The sequence below is a fragment of the Eriocheir sinensis genome, chromosome 44 (genome assembly GCF_024679095.1).
Source record: "Eriocheir sinensis breed Jianghai 21 chromosome 44, ASM2467909v1, whole genome shotgun sequence".
Classification (NCBI taxonomy): domain Eukaryota; kingdom Metazoa; phylum Arthropoda; class Malacostraca; order Decapoda; family Varunidae; genus Eriocheir; species Eriocheir sinensis.
This window is the reverse complement of record NC_066552.1, coordinates 7,232,573-7,256,178: the sequence shown is the minus strand read 5'-3', so window position 1 is coordinate 7,256,178 and position 23,606 is coordinate 7,232,573. Positions and strand designations below refer to the sequence as shown.

The 23,606-nt window shown below is 44.9% G+C and overlaps 1 protein-coding gene across 4 annotated transcripts in view; it reads right to left on the bottom strand.

Annotated features, from left to right (window-relative positions):
* Positions 1–23,606, bottom strand: part of LOC126980370 (uncharacterized) — a 66,831-nt gene that overhangs the window by 37,991 nt on the left and 5,234 nt on the right. The window contains exons 2-5 of one of the 4 annotated variants that reach the window (XM_050830226.1): positions 19,981–20,141; positions 19,087–19,198; positions 15,934–17,687; positions 12,419–12,497 (exon numbers count right to left, since the gene is read on the bottom strand). In XM_050830226.1, the coding sequence (XP_050686183.1) occupies positions 12,419–12,497; positions 15,934–17,461 (1,607 nt within the window). In that variant the 5' untranslated portion in view covers positions 17,462–17,687; positions 19,087–19,198; positions 19,981–20,141. The remainder of the gene's footprint in view (positions 1–12,418; positions 12,498–15,933; positions 17,688–19,086; positions 19,199–19,980; positions 20,142–23,606) is intronic. The other 3 variants (XM_050830224.1, XM_050830227.1, XM_050830225.1) reach the window with 3 other exon arrangements.

The following is a 23,606-nucleotide window of genomic DNA, read 5'->3' as shown; positions in this document are numbered from 1 at the left end:
GTTCTCTTGTTCATTGTTATTGTTTATACTACTTAATCACGGCCACAAGTTCTATTGAGTCTATTGCATTATGTGGTTGTTTACACTCGTGGTCTAATGGCTTATATGGCTTTATTCTTCTCTAATGGCGTCCTCGTACCAGTTAACCTTCACACTGTGCCTGGCTGGGAGCTACTGATGAATAATAATAATAAAAAAAAAAAAAAATATAGAAGCGTATCCCCTGCACTCCTTAATGACGCACCACTAATTAACTCGATGTCTCCTTTATCCAAGTGAATGAATAAATATGAAGTAACTATGTAAATGAACCCTGACTCAATATAAACAGACAAGTAAATAAGTAAACGTGTCTTTAATCTTATATGTAAATAATCTGACTTAATATAAATAGGCAAGTAAACATAAGTCAACTCTTACTTTGCTATTATGAACGCAAGATACATTAGTCCCCCCTGCCCATGTATCATCTTAATCTTCTTTTATGACCCTGATCTCGCCTTCTGTGGAGCGCGTGGAGCTTTATTGTGCAAGGAAAGAGTTGGGTTTGGCCGTGAACCTTCCCCCTCTACCCCCCTCCATCAAGCAGCTTCCCCCACGCACCCATCTCAGGCAAGCGGTTTCTTAACAGATAACAACAGAAAGAATACGTTTCATCAGTTTCATTATCCTTTACTTCGTTGCAATCTCTTGGTGTGTTATTGTGACTGCATGAAATAAAACTAATGGCAACATGTTCAATTTATCTTTCCTATTCTCTTATTCCCTTCTCGTCATCTACATTTTAATTGCTCTATCTATTCATATCTCTATTTATCTAACTATTTTCTTTCCTTCCTGCTATTGTTCCCTTCTCGTTTTTTTTTATGGTTCTCTCAATATTTTATCTACCTATCGAGCTCTATCTTTTTTCCAATCTTCTCTTCTTTTCTTTCTTCCTGTTTTTTATTACTCTCTTTATCTACCTCTATATATCTAACTCTATCTTCTAACTGATTCTTCTTACCCTGCTTTTTATTGCTCTATCCACCTCTCTATCTTATATTCAATCCACTTTTTTTTTCGTATTTCATTTTATTGCTCTTTATCTATCTATCTTCTATCCTATTCTTATTTTCTTATCGTTCTGCTTTTTACTGTTCTCTCTCTCTCTCTCTCTCTCTCTCTCTCTCTCTCTCTCTCTCTCTCTCTACTTCACTCGTCCATCCACTCCCCTCCTCCTCCTGTCGCAGTCTCACCCACCCACCACTGGTATGCTCTGGTCCGCTCCGCCCTGCTCTGTTTTCCCGCCCCCTCCAGGTCACCTCAGGAGGCAGCCTCAGCCTCGTATCAAGATCATCTCTCGCATAGCCTATTAGGAGCAGTAACGAGAGCTTCGGAGGGCGCCACGTGCACGCTGCTCGCTTACCACCGTCACTTTCTCTATTTTTTTCCTTTCAGACTCACCTTCTGCTATTAGGCAATGATTTTTTATGGTCGATTTGTTTGTGCCTGAGTGCCAAGGCTCGTGTTTAAGTACGTAAGTTCGTCTACAAGTTCGTATTAAGAGCTTGAGTTCATATCTAAGTGCCAAGAGTCATATCTAAGTGTCTAAATTAATCTCTAGATTCATATTAAGTGCTAAAGTTCGTGCATGGAGTGTTAAAGTTAATGGTAAAGTTCGTATCTAAGTGTTAAGGTTCATATATTTTTTCTTAAGCATGGCAGCCTTTTTGATTAGTCGTAATATAATAATTTACACGGAATGATGAGGAAACTTGCTAAATATAAAAGCGACAGCGACGACGACAACAATAAAACAATACCCAGAGCAACAACAACATGAGAATTTGACTTTGAGAGCAGAGGAGCCGAAGGTAAACAGGAAAAAAAATGTAAACGAAGAGGAGGAGGAGGAGGAGGAGAATGAAGAAGTAAGTGAAGGAGGCTTATGATGACGAAAGAAGAGCAGGAGTAAAGAAAAATAGCGTTTGGATGAAGAAGAGGAGGAGGAGGAGGAGGAGGAGGAAAGAAGAGGAGCCAGACGAAAGAAGAGCAGCGTTTGGATGAGGACAAGGAGGAGGAGGAAACATGGAAACATGGAAACGCAGGCAACAGAAAGCCTATTGGCTCATTACGAGGTTGCCCGCTTTGGTGATTTAATCTGCTCGACAGCCTGGGGCCTGGGGAGCAGATGAAAGCACCTCGACATTGAGGAGTAGATGAAAGCACCTCGATATTGAGGAGCAGATGAAAGCAACTCAATATTCAGTTTACTCCCGACGCAGCGAAGTGACGGTCGATTCTATATTTGAAGGAGTTGATAGTATTCGCATTTACTACTTCTGAAGGAAGATTGTTCCAGTGACGGATGACTCGGTTTGAAAAGAAACTCCTTCCGATGTCTGTGTTACATCGCTTAGACTGAATGGGTAAACCGTTATTTCTAGTTCTTAGGTTGGTTTGCAATTCAAAGAAATTGGAGTAATCGACGTTATTGAATTTTTTCAGATACTTGAAGACTTGAATCATATCTCCTCGTAGGCGTCTTTTCTCTAATGTAAAGAGATTGAGTCGCTTGAGTCGTTCCTCGTACGGTTGAGCCCTTAAGGTTGGTATCATTTTCGTGGCGCGTCGCTGAATCCTTTCCAGTAAATCAATGTCCTTTCTGTAATTAGGAGACCAGAACTGTACTGCATACTCGAGGTGCGGTCTTACCATGGAATTATACAAGGATAGCATCACGTCTGGCGTTTTACACTCGAAGTTCCTCGCTATGAACCCGAGCATAGTGTTGGCTTTGTTGTATGCTTTTTTACAGTGATTCGCGTGTTTCAGGTCACTGCTGATAGTGACTCCAAGATCCTTTTCCTCCTGCATCGCTTGCAGAGGTCTCCCATTCATGATGTATGTGTGGTTACTATTTCTGGACCCAATGTGCATGACTTTGCATTTGTCAACATTAAAAGACATTTGCCATTTTTCCGACCATTCGATAATGTGATTGAGGTCTTTCTGAATGATTTCGCAGTCGGTCTTTGTGAGGGCCTTTCCCCCCACCTTAGTGTCATCAGCAAATTTCGATATTGTGGATTTCAGTCCTGCTTCGAGGTCGTTGATATATATGATGAAGAGAATGGGTCCCAGCACTGACCCTTGAGGAGGAGGAGGAGGAGGAGGAAGACGTGTAAAGCATCACGCACCGCCTACCATCGTGAGCAAGACATCATTTCCCTCACGGCGCCACCCAGCACACACACACACACACACACACACACACACACACACACACACTATTTTCTCTCTGTTGTAGTTTTCCTTTTTTCCCCCTTTTTGCTTTTTTTTTTATCGCTCTCTCAACCTCTATCTTTCTATCTATCTATCTATTTATATGTCTCTATCAAGATGTCTCAGTAAATTTCAGCAACAGGAGGAAAAGTTACAGAAGCGAAACGAATGAAAAAAAAAATTGTAATAAATAAACTGTTTTCATGAAGCGCAAATTGCAGGGTTTCGTTTTCTTTTAGTTTCTTCCTCGGCGACTGAAGATAAACAACAATATTTGCACCTTTAAAAAGCGAACCCGGTGAGAATATAAGAAAAAAAAAAAAACCATGAAAGCGTATTGTAGAGTTACAATTTAATGATTTCTTTTAGTGTCTTTCTCAATTACTGAATATCAACAAAAAAAATATCATTACAAAGCGGAACAAATGAGATAAGAGAAAAAAACAAAAAAGCGTATCAGAGAATTTTAACTTCACATTTTCTTTCAAATATAAGTCTCTTCGTTGATAACTTTTTAAAAATTACTAACAAACTATAATAGACGTGTACATATTTACTATTCAAGCAGTATTACCAAACAAATATAAATTACTTTGAAAATAATCAGTGCATTCGCTTTAGCTTCATCTTTCTTTTGTTTTCCTTTACGCCATCATTATATTTTTGTTCCATGCAATTATACCAAGGACAAACTTAATCATCCCTGCAATCGCTATGATTATTTTTTTTCCTACACACTTTCTCATTCCTTTTTCATGTTTTTTGTTCCGCTTCATAACCCCGAGGAGAAATTTTTCAGTCTGGGCGCGTGTGACCTTGTTTGGTGGTTGTCTGCCTTCAGTGCGTTCGCCAGGCTGGGTCAAAGGTCATGCGTGGGTGAGAGATTGCAAGGGAGGGAGCTAGAGAGGGAGAGGGAGAGGGGAGAGAGGAGGAGGGAAGTGAGACAATGGAGGCGAGCGTGAGAGAGCAAATGAGAGGAATGGTAAGTGGGCGAGGAATGGGTGAGAGGGGAAAGGGTATAGCTTGAAATATGAGTGGGAGGGAGAGGAAAGACGGGTGAGAATAATGAAGTAGTGCATGAGTGAATGAGAGAGGCAGAGGACGGGTGAGTGGGCGAGGAATATAAGTGAGAGGGAGAAGGGGTGGCTAGAGAAGGGCATAGACTTCACAATCTCTTGACGGGAAACGGGGCGCGGGGCCGATTCGCAGGGGGCCGATTTTCAAAAATATTTAATTTAAATATTTTCAAAACCAAAGCAGCTAGCGACCTGAAACTAAAACAGGCACCTCCCTTAGGCATATATGAGTCTCCATGAGCAGCGGTATCCCGCTTCAAAGTCGTTCCCCAATAAAATCCCGATTAATTGTTTTTTATATAAGTATAACAAAACTTAAAAAGGCTATAAAATCCTCAGATTTTACGCTAGATGCACAAACATCACCAAATACAGAGATAATCACTTTTATTTTCAGAATCAATAGCAATATTTAGCATATCTTATAAGTTTTTGCCCGAAATAGCTACTTATTTTTTTTTTTTATTTAGTGCAATTTTTTACGTAAGTTTTTAACATCTAATAAATCACTTAATTTTCACATTAGAAACTTAATACTTGAGGAAAGCATGCAGAAACATCTTAATTTTACTCAACAAAAGCAAAATATTCATTTTTCTATATAGAATCACATCTTATTTTGGTTGAATTCCGATGTCACTATTGCCGCAGCACGTCTTGCCGGCTATCTGGCCCTCGTCCCTGAACAATCACTTTAGCCTTTTGGCCTATGACTTGTGGGCCCCGGTCAGTTTCCTGGACTTGTACACGTCCCTGTTCCTCGCCGTCTCCTTCCTGCCCTCCTCGATACTGCTCCTCTTCCTGCCGGTCGGCTGCTTCAAGGCCTTGTTCTTCCTCGCTTCTGAGGTCACGTCCTTGGAGAAATTAGCACCGAAACAGTTGAAGAGGGACCTGCTGATGTGCGGCAAGATGGTGTTGGCCAGGTTGTGCCCCTCCTGGCACCTGTACCCCTGCAAGGTCGGGTCTGAGGCCGCCAGGAACTCCAGGAGGTGCCTGAACCCGTCCCTGTGGCGCATGGCAAGGGAGAGGAACCTCAACCTGCGCTCCTTCTTGTCCTCCCTGCACATCAGGGAGTCCCACAGCGACATCCCGAAGGACGCCATGTGGGCCATTGGGAGAGATGGCCGCTTCAGGACCGCCCGGCCCGTCTCCAGCTCTCCCCTGTCGACCAGCTCGACCAGGGCGTCGAACATCACAGAGGGCGGGTCGCCCCTCTCGAGCTCCACGGTAATCTTCATTTCCTCCTGCTGGGCAAGCTCCTGCTTGCAGCACTCGGCCACAGAGGAGTTGGCCTGGACCTTCCTGGCCAGGTAGCCGGCGTAGTTGCCGACCGCGGCGAGGAGCAACTCGTCCGTCGGCGGGTCCGGCTGGTCGTCGGCCAGCTCCCTGGCAAGCTGGGCCAAGATCACCTCGTCGTCCTCCTTCTCCTCTGCCTTGGCCCGGTCCAGGTCGGCCTGCACGTCCCCGGGGAAGAACCCGACGAGCTTCAGCAAATGCAGGCGCTGGGCCAACCTGTTGCTCACCATGAAGTTCTGCACGCTCGTCCAGTAGTTGGCGCCGCACATGGTGCGGCGCTTGCCGAAAGAGTGCTCAGTCGGGTCAGAGTTGGCCTTCCTCATGCACACATACTCGACCCCGTAGGACGTAGTGAACAGCCCCCTCACTACCACACTGCACTGAACACACCACTGCACTGCACACAACACTGAGTCACTGCACTGATGGCGTAGTACGGCTCCTCCACAGTTTACTCCACGGGGTCGCGGCGTCCTCATATCTTGTGTCTCCTCCGTCACTTCCACTCGATCCACTGCCTTCTGTGTCTTCTTGTATCGTCCTCTGGATCCTTGCAGTTGTGGGGAAGGGTACAGAGACGATGAATAACTGTAGGTCCTTTACTTGGAGAGTAAACAGAGGCAGGACAGCGATAATCCTTTACAGAGGGGAAGTGCCCAGCTGACTGCGTGCCTAAGGCGAGTTAGGCGACGCAGGAACTGAGCTGAGTTGCCATGTAGGCACTAACTAAACGTACATTTCTTGTTTCCTAATACGTAAAACTGTGGACTTCACTATCCTACAGTTATCATTCATTTTACGTAAAGATTTCAACCTAAAGTTACGCAAATTTGCCATTTTTTACACAACGTTTTCAAAGTGCACGCATGGTGCTATTTTATATAAGTTACCTTGAATCCTCGACCAAATCACTCTAGAGACACTCCTGCCTGCTTGTATGCACTAAAACTTGAAGATTTCGTCCTGTTTCCACTTAAATTCGGAGTAAGAACGCAGAGTGTGTTTGAGTTGTCGCAGTGAAAGTCGCCATAACAATCGGCCCCTTACGCGAAGCCAGCGCGCCAAGACTGAAGAGATTTCCCGTCAACTAGTTGTGAAGTCTATGAGAAGGGTCAGTTAAGGGGAGTGACTATAAAAAAATATAAAAAATAGTCCAACCAAATTGTCGAGTCCGTTTGGGTGGAGGCTCCCGCGGGTCCATTTCTCCCCTCTGCTCTGCCACACAGTCCCAACACCTATTTTTTTCCTATCATATGTTACCTTTACCTTATATATGAGAGGAAGAGATAGGTGTTGGGACTATGTGGCAGAGCAGAGGGGAGAAATGGACCCACGGGAGCCTATGCCCAAACGGACTCGACAATTTGGTTTCAGTAGTGTAACCGTAGCTTTTAAGGGAGGTGAAGGAGCCAGATGGGGAAGGTAAGGGTGGAGGTAAGGGTGCGGTTGAGGGAAGTGAGGGTGGTAGGGGTAGTGGAGGTAAGGGTTGAGGAGAGGGAGGAAAAAAAAGACAAGGAACAATAATTACTACCGTGACAAATTAGAGTGGGAAAGAAAGGGGGACATTGAACATGCGTGAGTGAATGAGAGGGGCAGAGTGAGTGGGTATTTTTTTTTTTTTTTTTACAGCAAAGGAGACAGCTCAAGGGCACAAAAAAGTAAATATTAATAAAAAAAAGCCCGCTACTCGCTGCTCCTAAAAAGAATCCAAAGAGGTGGCCGAAAGATAGGTCAGTTTCGGGAGGAGAGGTGTCCTGATACCCTCCTCTTGAAAGAGTTCAAGTCGTAGGCAGGAGGAAATACAGATGAAGGAAGATTGTTCCAGAGTTTACCAGCGTGAGGGATGAAAGAGTGAAGATGCTGGTTAACTCTTGCATAAGGGTTTGGACAGTATAGGGATGAGCATGAGTAGAAAGTCGAGTGCAGCGGGGCCGCGGGAGGGGGGGAGGCATGCAGTTAGCAAGTTCAGAAGAGCAGTCAGCGTGGAAATATCGATAGAAGATAGAGAGGCAACATTGCGGCGGAATTTAAGAGGTAGAAGACTATCAGTATGAGGAGGAGAGCTGATGAGACGAAGAGCCTTTGCCTCCACTCTGTCCAGAAGAGCTGTGTGGTGGAGCCCCCACACATGAGATGCATACTCCATACGAGGGCGGACAAGGCCCCTGTATGGACAGCAACTGTGCAGGGAGAAGAACTGGCGGAGACGGTACAGAACGCCCAGCCTCGAGGAAGCTGATTTAGTAAGAGATGAGATATGAAGTTTCCAGTTGAGATTTTGAGTTAAGGATAGACCGAGGATGTTTAGTGTTGAGGAAGGTGATAGCTGGGTGTTGTCAAAGAATAGGGGATAGTTGTTTGGAAGATTGTGTCGAGTGGATAGGTGGAGAAACTGTGTTTTTGAGGCGTTGAAGGACACCAGGTTCTTCTTGCCCCAATCGGAAATAATAGTAAGGTCTGAGGCTAAGCGTTCTGCAGCCTCCAGCCTTGAGTCGTTAAGTTCCTGAAGGGTGGGTCTTCTATTAAAAGAAGTTGAATAATGCAGAGTGGAATCATCGGCGTAGGAATGGATAGGACAGTTCGTTTTGGAAAGAAGATCATCAATGAACAACAGAAAAAGAGTGGGAGATAGGACAGAACCCTGTGGGACACCACTGTTAATAGATTTATGGGAAGAAAAGTGTCCGTATACCAAGGCAGAAATAGAACTGTCAGAAAGGATAATGTATATAAAGGTACAGATTGAAGTATAGAAACCGTAGTAGGGTAGTTTAGAAAGCAAAGATTTGTGCCAGACCCTATCAAAAGCTTTTGATATGTCCAGCGCAATAGCAAAAGTTTCACCGAAACGGCTAAGAGAGGATGACCAAGAGTCAGTTAAGAAGGCTAGGAGATCACCAGTAGAACGCCCCTTGCGGAACCCATACTGGCGATCAGATAGAAGGTCAGAAGTGGAAAGGTGCTTTTGAATCTTCCGGTTAAGGATTGATTCAAAAGCTTTAGATAGACAAGAAAGTAAAGCAATAGGACGGTAGTTTGAGGGATTGGAGCGGTCACCCTTCTTAGGTACAGGCTGTATGAAGGCATACTTCCAGCAAGAAGGAAAGGTAGATGTTGACAGGCAGAGGCGAAAGAGTTTAACCAGGCAGGGTGACAGCACGGAGGCACGGTTTTTAAGGACAATAGGAGGCACTCCATCAGGTCCATAAGCCTTCTGAGGATTGAGGCCAGAGAGGGCATAGAAAACATCATTTTGAAGAATCTTTATAACAGGCATAAAGGAGTCAGAGGGGGGATGAGTAGGAGGAATATGCCCAGAATCGTCCAGAGTGGAGTTTTTAGAAAAAAGTTTGAGAGAAGAGTTCAGCCTTAGAGATAGATGAGACGGCAGTGTATAAGAACATTAAAACATAAGGATAGAGATAGGAGTGGGTAAACGGGTATGAGTGGAAGGGGAGTGGGACAGAGTCAAGAAGAAGTGGACTGGGTGGGCATAAGTGGAGTAGGTGGTAAGTGGGTAAGGTGTACCAAGGTGTGTTTTTTCATAGTAGGTGGAGAGATAGGGCGGTGGAGGCGAGGGAGGACGAGGGGATGGAGGAGGAGGAGGGGAGTGGGGATGGGGAGGGCGGGGAAGATTTATTAGGGAGATGGGGAGGGTAAGGGTGGATGGGAAGTGAGGGAAGAAGATGGTAGGGGAAGGGAGAAGAGGGTGAGAGAAGAATACTGGTGAGGTAGGTTGGGATAAAGATGGAGAAATTGAAGGAGGTGGAGGAGGAGGAGGGGAAGGAAAAAGTGGAGGATATCGAAAATTCTTTAACACAATCTGGTTTTCTTTTAAGTTTTCTTGACAAACAACCTGGGAGCGACCTTGAACCGCGCGAGGCCGAACGAAGCCTCGAGACACTGGTTCAAGTTCGGCCTCGCGCGGTTCAAGGTCGCTCCCAGGTTGTTTGTCAAGAAAACTTAAAAGAAAACCTGATTGTGTTAAAGAATTTTCGATATCCTCCACTTTTTCCTCCTCCTCCTCCTCCTTCAATTTCTCCATCTTTATCCCAACCTACCTCACCAGTATTCTTCTCTCACCCTCTTCTCCCTTCCCCAGGCTTCGTTCGGGGACGCTTCGGTTTGAGAGAGAGAGAGAGAGAGAGAGAGAGAGAGAGAGAGAGAGAGAGAGAGAGAGAGAGAGAGAGAGAGAGAGAGAGAGAGAGAGAGAGAGAGAGAGAGAGAAAATAAATTAAGTTCCATGCATATGCTTTATTTGCTTAGGACAGTTTTTTTTTCGTATTATAATCAAGAACAACAAATAATAAAAACAAGGGCAAGAGTAACAACAATATTAAAAGCATCACTACTACAACTATTACCTATTACCACTACTACTGCTACTGCTACTACTGCTACTGCTACTACTACTACTACTAATGCCGGCACGTTTCGCGAGTGAAGAAAATTAATGAAAAAAAAAATAATGGTTGCCACGTACGAAGTCAGTTTGTGGCAGTTTCCCTTCGCGGTCCACGACACACACACACACACACACACACACACCGCCGAGCTCCTAACGCGTAGTGACGATAAAAAATAAATATAATAATAACAAAAATTGCTCTTCTGTATAATCCTCACGCACACAAATGGCATAACACAAGGACAAAGATAAAGAAAACCTAATGATAATACTCGCCACTAAACTTTAAACCTGACACAGAAATAAAATGAAGGAAAAAAACGAAAAATATATCCTGAAATCACCTTGAGGCAGCAGAGGAATATAAGAGCGATGATAAATAGATGAAGACAAAGAAATAAAGATATGAAGAAAAAAGAAAATAATATCCGCTTCCAAAATCACCTTTAGGCAGAAGAGAAAAAATATGAGCGATAATAAATAAATGAAGACAAAGGAATAAAAATATGACGAAAAAGGGGAAAAAAAACTCCCCTCCCCAGATTACCTTACGATAGAAAAGACAAATAAAAGACAATATAAAATGAATAAAAATAAAACGTTTCTCTCTATCATTAACGTTGAAAAGATAAAAGGGATGGAAATATGAAATGAATAAGTAGGAAAAATAGGAACGAGGAATGAACAAGACTCACCTTCCGATATCACCAAAAGCCCGACGACGCAAATAAGAGTAAAAATAAATAGATAAAATGGATAAAAATAAAACGTTTCTCTCTGTCCTTTACGTTGAAAAGATAAAAGGATGAAAATATTAAATGAACGAGGGATTAACAAGAATCACCTTCCGATATCACCAAAAGCCAGACGACGCAAATAAGAGTAAAAATAAATAGATAAAATGAATGAAAATAAAACGATTCTCTCTATCCTTTACGTTGAAGAGATAAAAGGATGAAAATATTAAATGAATGAGGGATTAACAAGAACCACCTTCCGATATCACCAAAAGCCAGAAGACGCAAATAAGAGTAAAAATAGATAGATAAAATGAATAAAAATAAAACGTTTCTCTCTATCCTTAACGTTGAAGAGATAAAAGGATGGATATATGAAATGAATAAGTAGGAAAAAGAAGAGCAAGGTATTAACAAGAATCACCTTCCGATATCACCAAAAGCCAGAAGACGCAAATAAGAGTAAAAATAGATAGATAAAATGAATAAAAATAAATCTTTTCTCTCTATCCTTTACGTTGAAGAGATAAAAGGATGAAAATATTAAATGAATGAGGAATTAACAAGAATCACCTTCCGATATCACCAAAAGCCAGAAGACGCAAATAAGAGTAAAAATAAATAGATAAAATGAACAAACGAACAAACAAACAACAAAAGAGAAAAGGGTAAAAATGTGAAAGTATGAAGTTATACGATATTTGTCAACTTAACATTTGTCTCCACCTTAGGCAGAAGAGGCAAATAAGAGCAAAGATCAAACAAATAAATGAAAAAAAGAACTAAACCTCTGTCTGTGTCTGTCTCTGTCTCTCTCTCTCTCTCTCTCTCTCTCTCTCTCTCACTAACCTTTACGTTCAAAAGCCACAAAGGTGAACATATGGACCAGCAAACCTAATTACCTGCCAATTTAACCTTTATAGCCAGGAGACACAAGATGAATAATTCGAAGCAAAAATAAATAACACAAAATATCAATCAATAAACAAACAAACAAACCTCTCTTTTTAACCTTTACGTTCAAAAGACGCAAAGGTGGAAATATGGAGAATCAAACTTACATGACTGTCCTCCAATATAACCTTTAGACCGAGGAGACACAAGATCAAAAATACGAACGAACAATGAGTTACACACAAAAAAGACTGTCACTAACCTTTAAATTCAGAAGACGCAAAGGTGAAAATACTGACCAGCTTACTTACACGACTACCCACCAATTAAACCTTTGCAGCCAGGAGACACAACATCAAAAATATGAGACAACAATGAGTTACACATAAAAAAGACTGTCACTAACCTTTAAATTCAGAAGACGCAAAGGTGAAAATACTGACCAGAAAACTTACACGACTACCCACCAATTAAACCTTTACAGCCAGGAGACACAACATCAAAAATATGAGACAACAATGAGTTATACATATAAAAACCCTGTCACTAACCTTTAAATTCAAAAGACGCAAAGATGAAAATACTGACCAGAAAACTTACAAGACTACCCACCAATTTAACCTTTACTTACAAGAGACATAATTTAAAAAAAAAAAACACGAAACAGCAATAACCAACTAACAAAAAACAAACAAAAAAACGGCAATGAATAACTTAATAAAACTCGAGCCTGTACTTACTTGAGCGTCCACCAGATGTCGAAACACATGACATTCAGCCAGAAGAAGGCGGCGAGGAAGCTGAGGTGTGTGAGGGAGGCTGCGGCGGCGACAGGTGAAGGGAGGCAGGTAAGGGGAGGCAGGTAAGGGAGCCAGATGGGGAAGGTAAGGGTGGAGGTAAGGGTAGTAAGGGTGGCAGGGGTAGTGGAGGTAAGGGTTGAGGAGAGGGAGGGAAAAAAAGACAAAGAACAATAATTAGTACCGTGACAAATTAGCTTTTCCTCTTAAGTAGTATGGTGTGTGTGTGTGTGTGTGTGTGTGTGTGTGTGTGTGTGTGTTTGTGTGTGTGTGTATAGGTGAATAACTGGGATTTTAAATTATGTGGGATGAAAAAAAAACTATAATTGAAAAGGGATATAATAGAAGAGTAAGAGCAATGTATGAGATTAAGAGAAGAAGAAGAAGAAGAAGAAGAAGAAGAAGAAGAAGAAAAGAAAAAGAAGGTCTGTCAACACGTGTATAAGTATAAAAAAATATAAAAAAACAAGCAAACAATAAAATAAAGGTGGTCTGATATTCCCAAGGAGAAAATTTGCCTCGTGTTTTACCATTTTTTACTTAATATGAGAGAGAGAGAGAGAGAGAGAGAGAGAGAGAGAGAGAGAGAGAGAGAGAGAGAGAGAGAGAGAGAGAGAGAGAGAGAGAGAGAGAGAGAGAGAGAGAGAGAGAGAGAGAGAGAGAGAGAGAAACACACAGATAGACACACACAGACAGACACACAGACAGACACAGACATTCACCCCAAGCAGACTGACCAGCTCTCGTGTAATCAAGATTTGAACTTCTGGGAAACGCGCCCCCGCCATCCCCCGAAAAAAAAAAGTTTAAACTACACCTATTATCTCGCGCTCATTATGGACGGGTCTGCGAGGGTCAGGTGAGGCTGCATACCTGAGTTCCGGCCTTGACTCCAGCAGGTTAAGGTATATACAGGTTAAAATGTGGACCTAAAGTGAATGATCTGCCTTGACCGGGGAACTGAGGTCACTGAGGGAATGAAACTAAGAGAGAGAGGTAGGGAGGTAGGTAGATAGATGGATAGACAGATAGATAGATAAAGTATATATGAAAACAAGTTAGAATGTAGAGCTAAAGTGAATGGTCTGCCTCGTAAGAAGAATTAAACTGAGGTCACTGGGGGAATAAGAGAGTGAGGGAGGGAGAACAGATAGATAGTTGGAGATAGACAGATAGATAGTGTATATATGAAAACAAGTTATAATGAAGAGCTAAAGTGAATGGGCTGCCTTTTAAGAAGAATAAAACTGAGGTTACTGGGGGAATAAGAGAGTGAGGGAGGGAGAACAGATAGATAGTTGAGATAGACAGATAGATAAAGTATATATGATAACAAGTTAGTATGTAGAGCTAAAGTGAATGGTCTGCCTTGAAAGAAGTACAAAAACTGTGGTTGTTGAAGGAATGAGAGACGAAGAGAAGGGGAATAGACAGGCAAATAGATAAAGAGAGAGAGCATATATGTAAACAAGTTAGAATGTAGAGCTAAAGTGAATGATCTGCCTTGGCCGACGTAAAACGAGTCAGGGAGAAAATAAGAAACTGGAGTAATTTTCTTAAACACACTCAGGCGCCCCAGCACACTCATTTGACAAGGCTTTCGTAGGAGTTCTCAGGATTTCTAAGGGTAGTTTTATGGCCCTGGTGATAGTCTGACCCAAAGTTGCCAGATAGTCTTACTCATCCTTTTATATTTACCGACTTCCGACCCAAAAACTGTCTCGTGGACCCCAATAAGGAGATTCACTTATAATTATCGTTAAAATAGTTAATTCCTGATGTTTCTTGGCAATAGTTAGGCGTCAGAAACCGGTAAATACTATGGTCTGAGTACGACAATCTGCTAACGGTGCAACTTTGATCCTTCTTCTGTATACCACGAACCTAAGAACACTCATTAGAACCTGACTGACTGCTCTCCTTTTTGGCTTTTGGATAGAGTTGATGTGGGAGGCGGAGGCGTCTGAAGATACCGTCCTAAGAGAGATAGATAGAAAAATAGATAGCTAGATGGATAGATAGATAGAAAGATAGAGTAAATATGAAACTTGTCGTGATGTGCGTGTTGTCGTTGTGTGTCGTAAATAATAATAAACTAGTCTTAGGCAATATAGATAAAAAAATATCCATACACACAAAAATATATACAAGGAAAAAAAGTACTATATATAAAAAAAGAGAGATAGATAGAAAAATAGATAGCTAGATGGATAGATAGATAGAAAGATAGAGTAAATATGAAAACTTGTTGTGATATGCGTGTTGTCGTTGAGTGTCGTAAATAATAATAAACTAGTCTTAGGCAATATGTTAAAAAAATATCCATACACACAATAATATATACAAGGAAAAAAAGTACTATATATAAAAAAAGAGAGATTAAATATAGGGGAACTTGGCATGATCTGCGTCTTGTTGTTGTGTGTCCTAAAGAATAATGAACAAGTCCCAGGGAAAATACGTGAAAAATGTCTTTACACACAATATAAATAAATATGAAGAACAATATGAAGAAAAAAATGCAAATAAAAAAATAAAGAGAATACATATATGAAAGTTTGTTGTCTTATTGTAGTGCGTCGTAAAGAATAATGAACAAGTCCCAAGGAAAATACATAAAAAATATATATATGCAAAAAGTAAAAAAATAAATAAACAAACTAAAAAAACTATGTAACACGCAAACTGGTCGACACACAGCGCCGCGCAAAACCTAACTGACAGTCTGAATGATAAACAAGTTCTGTGAAATTTCTTGCAGTCGCTCAGGAAAAAAAATGTAAAATAAGAAAATAAAGCAGCAAAACACCGCCAAGGATCAGTAAAGCATAAACCGGAGCGAAAACAACACACACACACACACACACACACACACACACACACACACACACAAGGCAACACATTTTTTCCCTAATTCTAAATTCTTAGCGAGTTCTTTGGCCTCCCCCCTCCCCTTCGTGAACCCCGGGACTGAGAACCTTGAACCAACAAACAACAACAGGTTCGGCTTGTGTCTGGCGGTTCATGTGTCGTGTGTGTGGGTCTCAGCGTGCAAGAAGCGGCTGGCGGTAGGTCGGGGATTTTTTGTGTTAAGCTGAAAGTATTTGAAAGAAGGGGAACGGACACAGCAGAGTTATAAGGACACCTAGACAGAGGGATATACAACCATGGGAGCATAAGTAATGACATAAAAATGTAGCCACTGGGGTATATAGAAATGGCAGGAGGGGGTTAGTGCGAGACAAGGTTACAGGGAGCCAGAACATGAATGACACATAATTATGCACAAGGACACACACACTTAGGGAGAGGCTGAAGGTGTGGGGAACCCAAGGTCACAAGAATACAAGTGGGGGTTGGGGGGTGGGGGTAGAAAACTAGAGCGACAAGTACCGACAAACAAGGCCAGGCAAGAACCGCCAAGGCCACAGAGGGACAAGGATGACGAGGCTACTGACCCATGAGCTTGCAGGCGCCGTCCGGGAGGCGTCCGCCGGCCAGCTGCACCGCTATGAGGCAGAGGTAGGCGATGAGCAGCGCCGTCACGTGCGACACGAGGCACTTGCCGTGGACCTTGGCGTGCAGCTCGGGCACACTCACGTACACCAGCAGGGTGATGGATAGGAACACGCACGAGATGACCAGCAGCGCGGGGTACGCCACGTACCGCACGCCGGAGCACGGGGAGTCATCGAAGCAGATGAGCGGGTGCTCCTGCAGCGGGTGGTCGTGCGCGATGAAATTGTCGAGGCAGTACATGGTGGGCGGGTACGCCTTGGAGAACGACGGCACCATCAGCGTCCCGTCCTCCAGCAGGTAATAGCGGTCCTCCTCGGACTCGTCAGGCCGCATCTTGAAGGTCGAGTCGCAGATTGGCAGCCCGTGCACTAAGGTTAGGTCCTCGGGGGGCGGCGCGCCAGGACTCAGCGAGCCGAGGTGGTGGAAGGTCGGCGTCCACTCCCTATGTATGCCGTGCGCGTTCACACATTCCACGCCGGACATCAGTGAGTGTTCATCACAGCACTTCCGTACGCACGTGGCGTTGTGGCACAGCTCTCGGTGCTGCGCGGCCCTGTCCTTGTAGCAGAAGAGTGTGGCGTACTGCGGGGCGTGGCCGGGCCCGTCTACCTCCACCCCCACGCAGTACTCCTGCCGGTCCATGGGCCGGTTGGTGAGGGTGGGCGGCAGCCACTGCAGCATGACGCCCCGCGGGTCGTACACCAGACTCACATTGGCCTCGCTCAGTCGCCGGTAGTAGGTGTCGGCGGGGCTGCACGTCAGGTTGGTCACCACGCTGTCGGCACTGACCTCCCACGTGAGGAGCTGCCCCTCGACCTCAATGGAGAGCGGCACATTGAGGGCGTCGTCTTCGGGGTAACAGGTGCCGTTGGTGAGCAACGCGTGGCCCTCGGGGCAGCAGAGGCTGACGGGAGGGGGCGCCAGGCAGAGGTGGGCCATCCATGACTTGGGTTCCCCGTTAGGATCTAGGATATGGTCGATGCAGTAATCAGGGAACCGGACGTCCCGCCAATACACTTCCCCGGTCTCCAGCAGCGAGAATTCGGACACGGAGCCCTTGTTGGAGTCGAGCACCACCTTCTTGTGCCCCGCGGGGCAGCGCACCTCGCCCACTACCACGCTACGGAACTCACTGGTGTTGAACGACACACGCTGCTTGCTCCAGTAGTCGATGATGGCAACGAAGGTGACAACGTCCTGGCAAGTGGTCCCGTCCCACACCTGGTCAGCGTCGCAGCGACACTTGCGCAGCGTCGCGTTGGCCACGTTCGGCACGAATACTTCGTAGTTCCCGTAGTCCAAGTCGCTGTAATAGTCGTGGCCATCGTGCAGGTAGTCGTGGGTGTCGTGCGGGTAGTCGTGGCCCAGCGCGAAGTAGTCTTCCTCGTGCTGGCCCCTCACCCCCGGCCCCGACAGCAGAAGAAGCAGCAGGAGTGGGCCCGCCCACCCCGCCGACCTCCAGTCCATCGCTACAGGCCGACAGCAGCTCGCGGCAGCGGCAGCATCGCGGCAACACACCACCGACCCGCGGCGCCTCACCTCACGGGCCCCCGCAGCGGTAATGTTCTCGTCAGGAAGCCGCTGATACTTGGCATTTTAGTTTCAGTGTTGTTCATTAACGTAGCGAGGCTCAGGCACTGTCGTCTTCCTCCTCCTCAATGGCTTCTTCAGGTCTTGCCTTCGGCCCTCGCTTCTGCCAAGACAGAAAACAGAAAACATAATGTATAAGGAGTTTTCTAGAGACAGCGTTACAATATGGAGCTGGCGTGTTGGTATGTAAAGGCTGTTCCCTTCCATCTACAAGGTACACGAAAAATCCCCTAAATGCTTACCTACTAGAAACACCCCTTCCTCTATACACACATCCTTCCAGTCTCAGATAAAGGTATGCGAGTAAACAACGCATGCCTCTTCTCTCAACATACAAAAAGATAACCTGTCCTCTGTGTACCTTCTCCACGTAACAGCAATATTATCTTTCCTGGCAGTTTGCTCCATCCCTCACGTCTCTTTGTTCGCCGCATCAAGGAAAATTACTTCGTTCTGCGGCTCTAATTTCAGGAACGTTATCTGGCGGGGACACAGCGACACGCCCTAAAGTACACCACTCCCGGAGATGACCACAAACACAAACACAGACCCATTGTTTGCTTCCACGCCCTATCATCAATCATTCTTCTATATAGTGCCGCCCTAACCTATTCTACTCTCCCTTTTTCTCCTCCTCCTCCTCCTCCTCCACCGTCATCCATCCTCCTCCTGTATACTGTCCTTTCCTCTTTTACTCTCCTTCTTCATTTACCTCCTCCACCTTCACCTCTTTTTTTCCCCTCGTGATAATCGCTTTTCTCCTCCTACTCCTCCTCCTCCTCCACCGTCATCCATCCTCCTGTATACTGTCCTTTCCTCTTTTACTCTCCTTCTTCATCTACCTCCTCCACCATCACCTCTATTTTTTCCCCTCGTGATAATCGCTTTTCTCCTCCTACTCCTCCTCCTCCTCCGTCATCCATCCTCCTCCTGTATAGTGTCCTTTCCTCTTTTACTCTCCTTCATTTACCTCCTCCACCATCACCTCTATTTTTTCCCCTCGTGATAATCGCTTTTCTCCTCCTACTCCTCCTCCTTCTCCACCGTCATCCATCCTCCTGTATACTGTCCTTTCCTCTTTTACTCTCCTTCTTCATTTACCTCCTCCACCATTACCTCTATTTTTTCCCCTCGTGATAATCGCTCGTTTTTTTCGTCAACATCGGCGGCGCATTGTTCACACTCGCTGCGTCACGGTAATTCTTCCTCCACGACCTTGCATTATCCACGTAATCTCTGCTGTTCCCGCGGCGTTTCCGTTGCCGCCGCGCACGGTACCGCAAAACTCTCACGCTCGGAACAGTTACGCGGAAAAGGGAAAGGAAGTGACGAAGGAACAGACAGCCTTCACGGATTTTAAAGATGACGTCATATTGTTTCCTTTCTTCCCTTGTGCTTGTATATCAACCTTCAGTGTCCTCGTTTCCGTTCCTCTAAAGACAATGATATTCTTACCACGTTCGAAAAGATGAAAGCATGTGAACAAAAGTTATTCTTCTCACGCAATTAACTGCTCTTTCGGACACCTCTTCGGATTCTTTACAGGAGCAGCGAGTAGCGGGCTTTTTTTTTTCTATTGTTTCCTTTTTTTGTGCCCTTGTGCTGTCTCCTTTGCTGTAAAATTAAAAAAGGAAAAAGTTAACATTCACACATTTCAAGATTACGTCACTTACTTCCTTGAACTTTCATGTTTTCAGTATTACAATGTCCGTTCCCACGCCTCAATACAGCAACATTTAATTCAGCCTTCAAAGCAAGTGATCAAAATTCTACACTAGAGAAATTCTTTTACGTTAATATTTTCCTCCGAGCTTTCATTATTATATATTAGCTTCCTGATGTTTCCGTTTCCGTTTCCGCGCCTCAAAACTACAACATTTCAGCCCCCTAAGGATATGAACAAATTAATATGTATAAATAAAGCCTGAGTCCACCTTATATTTATCTCCTCTTAAACCTATCTTAATAAGTGGTGATTATGCTCCATCTTCATCCACACACACTTCCGGGACCAGGCTTTGATACACGAAATGCAAACCTTCTAATACCTTCACCCAGATTGGTCTTATCCGTATTGCTTGTCACAAGAATATACGCAAAAAAAAGGGAGAAAAGAACTAGAAACTGGAGTAATTTGCATCCCAAGAAAATTTTCCCAATTATTAGACTTAAAAAGACACGAGGATTATGAAGTTTATATAAAAAAAGAAAAAGAAAAGCAGCGGGCCGGTAAAACGCGCACCTATAGCGTTAGCGACACGGAATTCCTTTTAAATCAACGCGTAAAAAATCTCAAACCGATCCAAAGCGTTTTGAAACCCAAGGACAAGCCTCACGGGGCGGGAGTAAAGTTATTCAGGAGACGCTATAAGGTGGTGAAGTCGCCGCGTCCTTACCTATCCTTCACAACGGTATCAACTCCCACTGGGGCCTTGAGGAGCAGGACAGCATGAGCGCGCGTGTTGGCCAACCGGAGCCTCGCCACACACTGCGCGCCGGGACCGACCACTCCAGCTGCAGACCCAGAGATATGTGGACTGTGTTGGCTCTTGGCTGGCTGACGGGACAAGGAGGGAGAGGGTAGTTTATGGGGATGTCGGGTAAGGGGAAGAAGAGGAGAGGAGACAGACAGAGTAAGGAGAAGAGGAGGAGAGGGGGACAGTTGGGGACAGGAATAAGGAAGAAGATAAAGAGAAGAAGAGAAGGAGACAGCCGGAGACAGGGAAGAAGGGGAGAGGAGATAGACAGGGTAAGGAGAAGAGGGGGGCAGTTGGGACAGGGATAAAGGGGAGGGGAAGAGACAAGAACAAAGAAGGTAAAGAGAAGAATAGACAGAAGGAGACAAACGGAATAAAGAGACAAACAGAGAAGGGAAGAAGGGGAGACGGAGAAGGGAAGGCGGAAGAAGAGGGGTCGGCACAGAACACATTATGAGGTGAGATAATAAGGAGAACGAGGGGGAAAGGAGACAGACGAGGGGGGAAGAAGGAAGCAGGGGGGGAAAGGAAGTTGGAAAGTTTCGTTTAGTCGGCGCAACATGTGGTCATATGCCGGAGAGAGACAGAAGGGGAAGGAATTATAGGAGAAGGGACACAACCCCCGATTAATACCTGGTACCCATTCACTGCTGGCTGGACAGGGGCGTAGGGTATCGGAAAAGCCGCCCAAATATTTCCACTCCGCCCGGGGAAGAAGGGGGGAAGGGAGTACTTTAAGGAGAGGTGGGATAAAGAGGTGAACGGGAGACAGACGGGGACAGGGAAGAAGCGGAAGGAGAGGGGAGGCAGAGAGGGACAGGGAGGAAGGGAGGGAGCATTTTACGGGTAGCTGGTGTAAAGAGAACAAGGGAGATGATTCAAATAAAGATAGGGAAGAAGGGGGCAGGCAGGGAGCATTATGGGAAGGTTAGATAAGGAAGGAGAGGGGAGACAGCGAGGGACAGGGAGGAAGGGAGGGAGCATTTTACGGGTAGCTGGTGTAAAGAGAACAAGGGAGAGGATTCAAATAAAGATAGGGAAGAAGGGGGAAGTCAAGGAGCATTATGGGAAGGTTAGATAAGGAAAACAAGGAAAAGGGGACAGGAAGGGAGGGAGACGAGCAATTTAGGGGAAGGAAGAGTAGGAACAGGAAGAAAGGAAGGGAGACAGGGAGCAATTGAGGGGAAGGAGAGCAGAGGGGGAGTCAGGTAGGGAGAGGAAGAAAGAGAGGGAGGCGGAGAGCAATTTACAGGGAGGAGAGATGAGGAAAGCAGAGACACAGAGAGGAAGGAAGGGAGGCAGGGAGCAATTTACAGGGAGGAGAGTAGACAGGGACATGGAGGAAGGAAGGAAGGGAGGCAGGGAGCAATTTACAGGGAGGAGAGTAGACAGGGACATGGAGGAAGGAAGGAAGGGAGGCAGGGAGCAATTTACAGGGAGGAGAGTAGACAGGGACATGGAGGAAGGAAGGAAGGGAGGCAGGGAGCAATTTACAGGGAGGAGAGTAGACAGGGACATGGAGGAAGGAAGGAAGGAAGGCAGGGAGCAATTTACAGGGAGGAGAGTAGACAGGGACATGGAGGAAGGAAGGAAGGGAGGCAGGGAGCAATTTACAGGGAGGAGAGGTGAGGAGAGCAACTAGAGAGGGGAGGAGGCAGAGAGGCCACGCCCGCCCCCCCATGTCCCTGGAGTTCAATGCGGGGTAACAAGGGGCCTGTAGCTGGGGGGGTTACCTGCCGCGCCGCCCCAGTGTCAGCGTGAGGGCTTCTCCTAGCCTTCCCCTGACCCCCCTCCTCCCCCCGTGACCCCGAGCAGCTGCTGACCTCAATGTATACGTGCGCATTCAGAGCCATTCATTATTACGTCTGATGCGACCACGCCTTTAGTGCATCTGGTATTGTTCTAAGATTCCTCCTCCTCCTCCTTCTACTTCTCCTCTCATTACTACTTCTACAACACACTCTTTTACGGTAAAGGAAACATACTAAGGCCTATAATAATAATAATACCACGCAGTTCCCATAGAATAAGACAAGTTATAAAAAGAATGATCCAATTACATAACCAGTGTCTCGATGGAATTTACTACTACTACTATTACTATTACTACTACTACTACTACTACGATTACTACTACTACTACCATTACTATTACTACTACTACTACTACTACTACTACTATTACTACTACTACTACTGCTACTACTACGATTACTACTACTACTACTACTACTGCTATTATTACTACTACTACTACTACTACTTTTCTTTCTGTTGCTGTAATATTCACACAACCTAAACATACACCCCAAAAACTATACTACAAAAGACCAATGAAGCTTTATTTAACCAAAACCGGAACAACGAAACAGTCTACGGTCGGCGCACGCAAACGTTGACAATACTCCAGGAAGAAACCCAATGAAACTCCCTTCCCGTGAAAACCTATTGTTGCTGTTACTCTTCGTCCGCCCAAGAGCTCCCGGTAGAGTAAGGGCGGCGAGGAGAGGAACTAAGACCGGGCGGGCATCTCAGGCGGGCAAAGAAAGGCAGCAAATATAAGGGAGGATCAGATTGCTCTATTTTTTTTTTATCTTTGAGGTGGTAGGACGAGTGTGTGTGTCTGTGTGTGTGTGTGTGTGTGTGTGTGTGTGTGTTTCTTACTTATTTGACGTTTTAGATTGCCGGATTCAAGTTTGTATGTCCCGTATTTTATATCTTAGCGTGTGCGTGTGCGTGTGCGTGTGTGTGTGTGTGTGTGGTGTACCCTGTTCTCGCTAAATACACACGCTGACTCGGTGGTTTTGCTCAATAAACGTAAAATAACACCACAATTAAGTCCATGAACGAAACCGGTAGCATCAGGACGCGGCAAGCAAGCAGGTCAGTATCACAAAATCAATCCCTTCACTCCTTTACTTAACTCATTTATCTTTTACGTTGAAATTCGGAGCACAAGCAGCAACGTTGAAGGGGAACTATTCTTGTTTTATCACTAACTCTTATTTTTGGCCGTGGGTCCTCTAGGTTTGCGCCAAAAACAATAAAAAACCCTAAGAACCTGTACTGGACCCCGGGGATCAGCTTGCAGAAGGCGGGCACGTGGGCACAGCCTTGAACCAACTCTCCAGGTGTCTGTTTATTCTGCCCCACCACCCCTACTGCACCTGCCGCCCCTCTGTGTTACTGCCTCGTCTTCAGTTCCCCGCCCCGCCCCACTTCGTCCGCCTGCCCCGCCCTGCACATCCCCAAGCGGCCCCGGATGCATATTTGGGTTGCTGAGGACTCGTATGTTAAAGGACAAGGGCATGCGTACTACCTTATCTTTGTTTTTTCTCTTTACTTCTTTTTTATTCTATTTTTCTATTTTCGACGTGAAGGGTTATTGTTCGTACCTTGCTTGGGAGGTTGTTAAAGATGCTACTGATGTATATAAAACAATAAAAAAGAGAGGGACTGGTGGTTCTGGTAAGTTCCATTAAAATCTTGAAGCTTCATTACTTTTTTTTATGATTCTGCTACTGCTATCACGCCCACTACTACTT